The 11,786-nt window shown below is 36.5% G+C and overlaps 1 protein-coding gene across 2 annotated transcripts in view; it reads right to left on the bottom strand.

The window, feature by feature from the left end:
* The window catches only part of LOC126489593 (FERM domain-containing protein 3-like), a 14,021-nt gene extending 3,759 nt beyond the window's left edge, over window positions 1-10,262 (bottom strand). For both annotated transcript variants that reach the window (XM_050123936.1, XM_050123937.1), the window contains exons 1-2: window positions 10,047-10,262; window positions 783-1,238 (exon numbers count right to left, since the gene is read on the bottom strand). In XM_050123936.1, coding sequence (XP_049979893.1) covers window positions 783-1,238; window positions 10,047-10,173 — 583 coding nt within the window. In that variant the 5' untranslated portion in view covers window positions 10,174-10,262. The remainder of the gene's footprint in view (window positions 1-782; window positions 1,239-10,046) is intronic.
* Window positions 10,263-11,786: the final 1,524 nt, after the last annotated feature.

The raw sequence follows: 11,786 nt of genomic DNA, 5'->3' as shown, positions 1-11,786 counted from the left end.
CTAACAATGACAAAGAAACAGAAAAACTTAATTTGCTCTGATGTAGGATAAGAATAATGTCTATACTACAATAAAAATAGATATATTTGGTTTCTTAATGGCTACCTTTCTGATATATAAACAAAATAACCTTATTTGATTTAAACTGATATTAAGGATATAGAAGTACAGAAAGCCAACTTAAAGGTTTGACATACAAACCCATGACTATGTGGAACATGGAATCTGCTGAAAATAAATAATATTAATATTTAATATAACCTTTATTCTTATCAGGGAATCTCAATAAGTATCTGATGGGGGAGAGTCTTCTGTTTTGTGTTAATTTCATTGGTTAAATAAAGAGACTGCCTTGGCCCTGATAGGACAGAAAATTAGGTAAGTGGAGTAGACAGACAGAATGCTGGGAGAAAGAAGCCAAGTCAGTGAGTCGCCATGATTCTCCCACTCCAGACAGATGCAGGTTAAGATCTTTCCTGGTAAGCCACCTTGTGGTGTTACACAGATTATTAGAAATGGGTTAGATCAATATGTAAGAGCTAACCAATAAGAGGCTGGAACTAATGGGCCAGGCAGTGTTTAAAAGAATACAGTTTCCATGTAATTATTTTGGGTAAAGCTAGCCACGTGGCCAGGAGCTGGGGTGGTGGGACGCAGCCCGCCACTCCTCACAAGTATCCAAAGATGTTGGCATTCCGAGACACCACTCCTTCAGGGGACAGTAGTATTCATAGTGAAACTGCTCAAATTCTGGTTTTTGCATAAGAAAGAGAGATCAATACCTGACTCCAAAAGGAGGAGGATCAGGGGAAATACAAACAGCAGCAGTCCCAGGCCCACCACAAGGAGCCTGGTGCAACACTTGACTATAGGGTTGACCCATATACGGCCGGTCAGGATGGAGTAACTCCATGACATAGCCTTTCGAGTTTCCTTCAGCTCCTCCTCTTCAGCCATCAAAAAGGCATTTTCATCTGCTTCCAGTTCCTCAAAGGAATCTGTATCTTCTCTTTCTAACTTGAGCCTAGATGAACAGTCAAAGAGCACATCGATTTCATCGTCATCCACTGGCGTATGGAACAGCCTGGCACTGGGACTGTATGCTAGTTCAGAGATGGTCAAGCTGTCTTCTTCTACTCTCTCTTCCTCTTCACTCAGAGGATCTGCCCACTGAGTTCCATTCTCTTCTGAGTTGGCAATCAAGGGTTCAGAAACATCCACTTTAGGTAGTGGAGCACCTGGAAAGAAACATTATTTTATAAATTTTATATTTCAGACATTCTTAATTCACAAAATAATGGACATAGAAACATATAGAGCTCAAAGTATGCATGCAATTGTTCTGTGGAATGTTCACTTTATACAAAATTGGTTTAACAACAGACATTATTCTATAAATTTTGGCTCAACAAGATAAACCTAAAAAAAAAAAAAAACAGTGATCAAAAGTTGCAAGTACCTTTAAGATTTTGACCCTGGTCTGTGACCTCCAACTATAGACAGGTTTTTAAAAATAATGTTGGTATAATTCAGATATACATTATAATTATGAGTGAAATATTGCAGTATTCAATACTATAGCACAATATAGTATTTTTAAGAAAACACTAGAGTAAAATTATAGATTCTACTGTTCACTAATAATCACATTATACTTCTGTGTCATATTTTCTAGTCTTCATTCTATTACAATTTTGTGATAGCTTTATGGATTTGTATTGAAATTTTCTCAAAGTTAAAACATTATACCTTGGACAGCAGCTTCTTAAGACTCAGAATGGTCCGAAGCAGGCATTCTCAACCTTCATAATGCCATGACCTTTTAGTATAGTTCCACTTATGGTGGTGACCCTCAATCATAAAGTTATTCTCTTGCTAATTCATAACTGTAATTTTGCCACTGCTGTGAATGGTAATGTAAATATCTGACATGCAACTCCTTGGGGTCACAACCCACAGGTTGAGAACTGCTGGTCTAAAGGGTGCTCAGTATGACTCAGTAACTAAACAATTCTAAACCTTCAAAAAAAATCTCTGAAACTGAGGTCTCTCCTTCCCCAAGATTATGTATGACTAAACAGTTTAAAGAAGCTCCTAGACAAGTAAAGAAAAGTAAAGACAAGTTGTGCTGAGAAAACTCTCAGAACAACTGAGTTCACTGAAAGAGAAGGATCAGTTAAACTGTCTGGAAAAGGATCAGACTGACTGGGATACCTGGAAGAGACATTCTCTAACCTGTCAAGCTACCTACAAGTCATGCAGTGGGCTTCTATTCTCCAGATTTTATCAGTTTTTACCAGTATTGGGATGGGCTTTTAATGGTGCAGCTGTCTTTGAGTAGATTCTATTCCTATAAGTAACCCCTGACCCATATTGCTGTAAATCATGCTATTAAATTAATTGGTTAACCAAGTTGAACTTAGGTGGCATCCTTATATTAGATCTTCATGGGATGAATGTCGCACAACATGGATATTGAATATAGATTGACCATCTGATTCATGAACCCAAAATCTGAAAGACTCTGACATCTAAAATAGTTTAGTGTAAAAATGTTCAGAAATTTCAGTCCTTAGAAGATTTTGTATTTCAGAGAAATTTTTATCTTAAGTTTTCAGTTTAAAGACATTCAGTTAGTAAACTCAAAGAATTTATTTCCAAATTTGGGGAAACACTCTGAAATCTGAAATACTTGTATACCAAGACATTTTTGGTGATGAATATTTAATCTGTTATTGTAGCCACACTGTGTTTACAAAGTTACCATTTGCTACTTTCATTTATCATTTAAACATTTTCATGTGGAAACTTGTGTTTCATTAACATGGAAAATTAGTTGTTCTTAGTCTGGTAGTAGAAAAAATGCTCTAGGAGCTACTTTTACATGTAAAGTTTATTTCCATCATATTCCAGTCTATTTCTTTTAGATATATATCCAAAATGCAAACCTCTTGGTCAAGGGTATGTCCATCAATTTTTTATTAGGAAAGATGTGTTTCTCAACACATGGAAAATGCAGTTACCTCCATTCTGTCTTGGAGGCTGGATCTCCTTATTGAGCCTTAGGTTCTAAATGAGAACTAAGCAAAAAATCAAAGGTATTCTCTCTAAGACAGACAAGCATCTAACTACCAAACAAACTGGTAAATAGTTTACAATTTCTTTGTCATCAAGGCATGTAGGAGAGAGGGGTTTTTTGCTTTTTATTTTTCAAAAGTCAATAGATAATTTTTGGTAGATCTGAGGTAAGAGCAGCACCCAGTCTTAATTAAAAGAAACTATTAAAATAATCCCTGAAAACATTAAAGTAACATTTTACAGTCTGAGTAGGAGTACACACAAATACACCCAGAGAAAGAGAGAGAGAGAAAGAGAGACAAAGAAAAGACAGAGAGAGAGAGAGAGAGAGAGAGAGAAACATATCAACAAAGAAAAAGAGACCATGAATTTTGAAGAGATCAAAGGGGTAAGTGGGACAATTTGGAGAGAGAAAATAGAAGGGGGAAATGATATAATCATATTATAATCTTAAGAAATTAAAATAGCCCATATACTAATGATTACTAAGCCTCAAGAAATGTATTAGCATCATAAATCATTAGGTAACTACAAATCAAAACTATAATATTATAGAACCTCAGGGCTACTCAGTAGTTTTTTTTAAAAAAATATGTAATTGTTGGTGAGAATGTGGAGAAATTTTAACTTCATATATTGCAAGAAGGAATGTAATATGTTCAGTCACTATGAACAATAATTTGGTGGTTTCTCAAAAAGTCAAATCTATAATTATCTACCACATGACCCAATAATTCCCCTCATAAGTACATTCTCAAAAAATCAAAAAAACCTTTAAATAAATACTCCAAAAATTTTCATAGACAAATGTTCACAGAAATTAATATAATTGTTAAAAAAGTAAAAATTCCCCAGATGTTTTTCAGTGGATGCCTATATAAAAAAGCATGGTCTGTCTATTTAACAATATATCATCCGACTTATAAAATAGTGAAGTGCTGATCAACAGCATAGCACAGAAAAATATCAGAACTATATGCTCAGTGAAAGAAGTCAGACACCAAAGGTTTGAAAAATTACAGAAAGAGAAAACATTATGGTGGGAGACACAACGAACTATGGGAGGAAAGGCATGTACAGCAATGGTAATTGTAACTGTTTAAGATGTCATATTATACCACTATGGGAAGTCAGAGCAGGAACTCAAGGCAGTAACTAAAAAAGTTATAGAAGGCTGGCACTTACTTATTCCTCATTGCTTGTTCAACCTGCATACTTATACAGCTCATAATCTCAGCTCAGGGATGACACCACCTAGAATTGGCTAGACCCTCCCACATCTATCATTAATCAAAAAAAAAAAAAAACAATAGACTTACCTATAGGCCAATCTTAAAAATATATTTCATGAATATGGGTGTTTTGCCTACATATACGTCTGCATCCCATGCATGCCTATGGCTTACAGAGGCCAGAAGATGTTGTTGGATCCCCTGAAACAAGTTACAGATGTTGAAGAGTGTGAGTGCTGAGAATTGAACCAGAGTACTCTGGAAGAACAGCCAGTTCTCTTAACCAACAAGCCGTTTTCCCAGCTCCTGTAAACCAGTCTTATGGAGGTGTTTTCTAAGTTGAGTCTCTCTTCTGAAATGATTCAAGTTTGTGTCAAGTTTGCATAGAACTAACACAATTGACCCTTTGTCAAACTGACATGCAAACACTATTAATTCATAGACTTTCCTTTTTAAAAGTGCAGTCTTTAAAAATCCAAGGTCTCCTTAAAAGTTCAGTCTCAATAAAATATCTAAAATCTTTCTAATATTCCAAAGTTGCTTAACTGTAAGTTTGTTGGCTCCTGGTACTTGGGGAGAGCAAGTTAAGTACTTTCCCACTCTGAGAGGGAAGGGCAAAACACAGTTATAGTCAAAACAAAACAAAATTCCAGCAGTGCGAAGCTCAGTGTCAGATGGCTGTGACTTATGATCCTCTAGTCTCCAAAGGGCCTGGACTGCTCCTCTTGTCTGGCTCTGCCGCAAACAACACAGGTGCATGACTAATAGGCTCGGGCCAGCTTCACTCCGCATCTGCTGCTGTCTTTTGTGGTCATCCATGGTATTTATATCACCAGTATGCTGTGGTCTCCCCTGCAACTGAGGCTGCACACTCACTAATGGACTCTCCTGACCTCTCTTCAGGGATTCTGACCCTGCTATATGGTGTCAAACCTCAATTTCTTTCCAGGAACTTTAAGCCTGAGATATGCTCTGCAGCTGAGGTTGGACCATCACAAATAGCCTCTCCCTGTTTGTCACAGTGCCAAGCCTCTGCTGCCTGGGAAACTCATACATATTACCAAATTTGGCTCCTGTCATAGGATACAGGCTTGATCCCTATTGAGAACAATTTCTGTTTGCTAAATCTAAAAATAGTTCCTAGAAGATTTTACCTTTATGCTGGTCTCTTCTTAATAACATCTCATTCTTTACCCCTATCTAACCAGTATTGCCATAGCAAAGATTTCACTATGGATTTTCTCATCTCCTGTTAATGACAACTAATTCTTCAACTCCTGCTGACCAGGACTATAGACTCTTAACTCTAAATATCACATAAATGGTCCTTATAGTATTTGTTTCTCTCTGATATTTCATAAGCATGGCCTCCATAATTTGTATTGCTTGTAGCCTTATCTTCCAAGTTTCCAAATAGTCCATTAATCTCAAGGCCTTCTGTGGCTTTTTTAGCTCAAAGTTCCATACTCCTTCTATACCCGCCCCCAACACACACAACACATGTTCAGGTCTTTCAGAGTAACATTCTACTCTCTGGAAACAACCTATATCTCACTTAAGTTTCTACTGACGGACGCACAGAGAAACCCTGTCTCGAAAAATCCAAAAAAAACAAAAAAAAAAAAAAAGTTTCTACTGACATGAGGAAAGAATTTATTTCATCTTACAACTCTCTATCATAGTCTATAACTAAAAGACCTCAGGATAGGAACACACTGTAGGAATCTGAAGATACATGCCATAGGTGAGTATTGCTTGCTGAGTTTTTTCTCTGAACTTGCTCAGTTTCCTTTTTATACCATACAGAACCATTGATCCAGGGCTTCACTGCCAATAGTCATCTTGACCATCCCACATGAACCATTATCAAGAATTAATTAACCAAATTAATTAGCCATAGATGTTACTATAGGTCTTTTGTATGGCGGAATTAACTAAACTGAGATTACTACTTCCAAACTGACTCTAGTTGTATCAAGTTGATATAAACCTAACCAACAAAGACTCTTTTGGCAATGTTGGAAGTGAAGGAGAAAACAAAAATCACAGAAAGGTCACTGTTTTGATGTAAAAAGCCTGCCAACTGGGAAAGTTGTGAATGGACATAAAATGAAACCTTTTCAACAGTTGCTTCTGGACTTCTCTTATGTTTAAAATTTTACCTTTTATTATTTAAAGAAGAGTCAATTATGATTCTCTGTTAATTGCTCCTGGTGACAACATAACTTCACAGCTATCATTTCACCTGTTTATCATTATAACCATTGCAGTGGTTTTATTTTGGCCCCCTTTTCATTAAATCTTTACATTATAATGATGTGGATTTCTCTCTGTATGCTGTGATTACCATTTATGAATAAAAAACTGCTTTGGACCTATAGCAGGGAAAAACTTAGTTAGGTGTGGAAAACTAAAGTGAATGATGGGAGAAAAAAGGGCAGTCAGGGAGAAGCCATGTAGCCCCTCTGGAGCCAGACAGAACTTTACCTGGTAAGCCACAGCCACATGGAAATATACAGATTACTAGAAATGGGTTATGTAATTAATATGTAAGAATTAGCTAATAAGAAGCTAGAGCTATTGGGCCAAGCAGTGATTTGATTAATACAGTTTCTGTGTGATTATTTTGGTTCTGGGCAGCAGAGACGATCAAGAAGAGAGCAGCCAGGAACCAACGAGTTTTGTCTTTACTATATTATAAAAGGTGAGATCTTGAGATTTCTACTACAGAAATGACTGTGTATGATGGTGAAGGTATAAAACGGCAAAGCATGAAAAGATTTCTCACCAGTGTGAAACATGTTAAATTCTCACTGTTCATCAGACTCACTCTAGCAGAATGAGAAATATGAAAGTATGAAGTATGTCTTATATTTCCTCTATTTCCTAAGGTAAGATTCTGTACACAAAACAAAATTCATGAGAGTTCAGCAAAGATTTCAAAAGCAAGATCGGTCTTTTAAAGGCAGTGTGATTCATGGCATATCAGTCAAAACTATTTAAAAAGATAATAATTGACAATCTTGTTCAAGATCCCTAAATTTGCAATACTCAGTAAAATTCACAATAAGAAATGTACAAAATGAGAACAATGTTAAAATGTAACTGAGCATATCAATAAATGAGTGACCATGATGACATTTTTCAATAAGAGGCCTAAATGGTTCAAAAATTCAGTTCTCCTTTTAATCTAAAATTCATCACAATCTTAAAAACTAATTACAATTTTTATAAACAACAGAAGGGAAAAGATTACAGGAATATTTAAAACCAAAAATTTTAAATTTTTAAATATATCAAATAACTTATATAATTTAGTGTTATACGATGTCCGGGTAAATCTTAGATGCTTATGACTAAAAGAGAAGAATCTGAAAAGGCTGCATCCTGTGTTGTTCCTATAATGTTACAGTCTAGAAAAGAAGATGAATATTTTTAAGTGACTGCCACTAGTTGAGAAAAAAAAGTAATTAATAAGAGTAGCAAAGAGGATTTTAGGTCATTGAAAGTGTTTTGTATGATGCAGTACTGATACGGACCTGGCCAGATTTATAACATATACAACACAAAGAAAGAGCCCTAGTACAAATTCTGGGTGCTAGGCAATACTTTTGTGTCATCTAGAAAAGTATATCACTCTGGTAAAGGATGACTACAGGAAGTGGAGGAACTTCTTATGTTTCTAGATAAACATAAAAAAAGGAGCTTCTTTTTTGACCCTAGGTTATTGAAGCTAGAGACTAGTGTGTAAGGCATGAATCTACCACTGACCTACACCCCCAGGCATTTTATTTTCCAAATGCCAAGGAAACAATTATAAGGGATTTAGTAGTCATGTTAGGATCATACATTCTTATACTTTTGTTAATGTCTTTTAAAGACAATTGGATAATTTTCATCAAATTTGTATTCTATAGTCTAACAAATATACTTTTTTATTTTATTTTATTTTTTATTAAAAATTTCCACCTCCTCCCCTTTTTCTATTTCCATTCCCCTCCCCTCATTCCCTGTCCCCCTCCCTCTCCAGTCCAAAGAGCAGTCAGGGTTCCCTACTCTGTGGGAAGTCCCTCTCCATCCAGGTCTAGGAAGGTGTGCATCCAAACAGACTAGGCTCCCACAAAGCCAGTAAATGCAGTAGAATCAAAACCCAGTGTCATTGTCGTTGGCTTCTCAGTCAGCCCTCATTGTCAGCCACATTAAGAGAGTCTGGTTTGATCACATGCTCCATCAGTCCCAGTCCAGCTGGCCTTGTTGAGCTCCCATTAGATCAGCCCGACTGTCTCAGTGGGTGGGCACACCCCTCACAGTTCTGACTTCCTTGCTCAAGTTCTCCCTGCTTCTGCTCCTTTTAAGAATGATAGAAAATACCCGTTTCTAAATTATTTTTGTAAATATTATGACCAAAAATGAAGAAATGCTAACTTCCAATGATAATTTTGGGGTTCAGTAGCGAATTATTATTTCTCTACATTATATAATTTTTCTATATTATTTTGTCATTTTTAAAAAGATTCATATTAATATATATTAATATGGAAATTCTTTTGGTAATCATAAGTTTAAAAATGCCTTATAAAATACTACACCTAGAACAATTCTATTCATAAAGTATACCTTATGTGCATTTCCAGCATTCCTGAACTTGTTACTGAGAATATTAATACACAAGAAAATATTGTTTATATTTGTGCTTTTGAAAGTAAGATGGACATTATGCTTGTATCTATAAATCACAGAACTCAGAAGGTTAGAGGAAGATTATGAGTTCCCAGCAACTTTTGTGCCACACAGTGAGTTACAGGCTAGCCTAGTCATGCAAGCCTTCCTCAAACAAAACAAAGCAATAAGTTTGTTGATTTTTGAACAGGAACACATCAAATGTTACTTATATCGTCACAAAAATACAGTTAATCTCAACTAAGAAGGCAATTTTATAAATCTTAGTAAGCTATGGCTAATTCCAACTAACCCTCCAGATAAATTTTACTGTAATCATTTGCTGAAAAACACACATAAACATAAGAACATATATTACAGCAGGATTGTGGCTGATAATCTGACTTTAAATTTCTATTTCAGTTCCTGTTTCAATTTCTCAGATCATGATAACATAAAACATGATCATTATCGAGAAAAGAAATTGGCATAACACCAGTCTGGTGGTGGTTATTTAGTTGCTTTTTATTTTATTCATTTAGTTTTAATTTAACTCATATACACATGCATGTTTCTCTCTGTATGTGAGCTTACAGAGGCCAAAATAGGGCCTGGTATTTTATTTTGATAAAATTTTGATTTGAAGTTTAAACAGAAGGTCTGCCTCATAGTCAGAAACTGTCATAATGAGAGGCAGAGAAGTTTTTTGATTATTTATTATGCGTTATAAGCATCATCTCTTACTCCTAAGCAAGCTACAGGAATGCACAGCAGGATATTCTCTTGTATCTTTTGAATAAAGAAGGTAATTTCTATTATTTTGTTGTACAAGAGAGCTTGTCTTCCTATTTCCCTTCTCACTTACTTGTTTACAGTCCTCAGTACCCTTCATTATTTTCTTCCTTCCCATTTTCTCCCTGTCTATCTTCTCTTCTTATAAAAAAATAAATAAATAAAACTGTATGCCACATGCATTCTTTGCTTCTCTCTGGCTCACCAGAGGTGAGCATGTATCTGGAAGCAATCCCACTTATCTAGGCATAGGAATGACAGCCCAGGGCAGAGCGAAGCACGTACCAGCATTTCGAGGTATGACCTTGGAGCCATGTTTTAGCAGACGGACAAACACGTTACTGCTGCAGTGGTTCATCATGTGCAAGTGGAGGCTTCTTTGAGTCCGGATCTTGACCAAACATTTTGCCATATTTAATATTATGATTTTCCTAAGGCTCTGTTGTCAGTTGTGGCCCTGAATATATGCAACCAGCAACAACAGCTTTGACCTTTTGCTCGCTGTCCATTCTGTTTCAAATGACTAAGGCAGAGCACACAGAGAATGAATCAAATGTCAGCTTCTTAATGTGGCCAACAAAAATAACTCACCGGGGATACACATTGGGCAAGGAGGGAGGGAGGAGACACTATTTATAAACTCTCACCCCTCCTCTGGTGAACAGTATAATTTTACGCCTAGTTCTCACTTAGTTTTTTTTTTTTAACACATCTCGATAAAAAAAATCTCTGCCAAGTGTCAAAAGCCCCTAGCATAAAAGAAAATTCCCCAATTTTACACTGTAAGAAACAATTTACTTTCATTTCATTTCTGGCATATTTAATAAGCCTCCATTATGTTCTAGAGCAGATTTTCCCAGTAAAATATAATGCAAGTATTTAAGCAGTAGGCTACAATTATAGTTAATAATGTGTTTTATTTGAAAACAGGATATCCCAAATAGAATTGTTTCAACATGAAATGATTTGTTAAGCAGTTCACAGTTTGCAATGAGACAAATGTGTGTTCAACACGTAAAGACAGTTTCTACTGGGACTAGCCACTGCTGGTGGTGTTCAGCATCCACATGCAGCAAGTATGTGGAACCGCACTGCTCTCCCCACAGTGTTGAATTCTTGGCATACTTCATTTCCACCCTGTCACTATGCCAACTCTGCGTTCCTTTTATGGACATGGCTTATGAAGAAAAGTGACCTACACTAATTCATGAAATCAGTAAGTGTCAACAGCATGTTGAACCTTGGCATTCTAACAATAACAGGTGACTGAAATATAAATCTCCATATTGACAGCTGTCTGGGCTTGAATTAGGAGCTATAACTATAAATAGTTCATTCAATCTCTCAAATCTGAAAAATCACTTCTTTGCTCTACTTCTCAGAGTTTTTAAGTAGACAGAGCTTAAGCCCTATCTTGCTATTGAAACCCCTTGAGCCAATATGGCCTTTAAGATACCAGACCACATTGGTGTTGCCTCTTATACCATAAATGCTAACGTAAAGTGTGAGCTTATTCTCTCTTCTAGCTACTGGAGTTGGATCCTGTTGCCTGTTCGTGCAGAGGACTGTGATCTGTGAATCTGCCCCTATATAAATAACCTTTGATTATACTCAATTCTGAGCTAGTGTGGGATTATTTTGTAACTTCCATCATCATCTTGTACCCAATGTGAATCCCTACCAAGTGGACTGGCCCAAAAGGCCCAAAAGGTCCACAGCCCAGAAAGTCTCCCACCCCTACTCACCTGGCTTGAATTTACCCATTAGGCAGTTTGTTGTAAAAAGCTTACCATAGCGGAGCTAAGTGCAGCAACTTGGAAATTTCCAAGGCTCAGGAATGCTTCCACACCCCGTCTTTCCTGCTGCACTCCTGCACACGGCAACTCTGCAGTGCTTGCACAGCTTCCCTTTTATGTTCCCTGCTCACGAAATCTGGGTTCCTTGATCCAAAAAATTCTCCATGTACGGAATTGGTTAATTCCTCTTAAGTAAATTAAGAGCAAGCATATTTGTCAGGCAAAGCGA

Source organism: Alexandromys fortis, unplaced genomic scaffold (genome assembly GCF_014885135.2).
Source record: "Alexandromys fortis isolate MF-2015 unplaced genomic scaffold, M_Fortis_MF-2015_v1.1 scaffold_166, whole genome shotgun sequence".
In the NCBI taxonomy this organism is placed as follows: domain Eukaryota; kingdom Metazoa; phylum Chordata; class Mammalia; order Rodentia; family Cricetidae; genus Alexandromys; species Alexandromys fortis.
The sequence above is the reverse complement of the archived record's forward strand: the minus strand, read 5'-3'. Positions and strand labels throughout refer to the sequence as shown.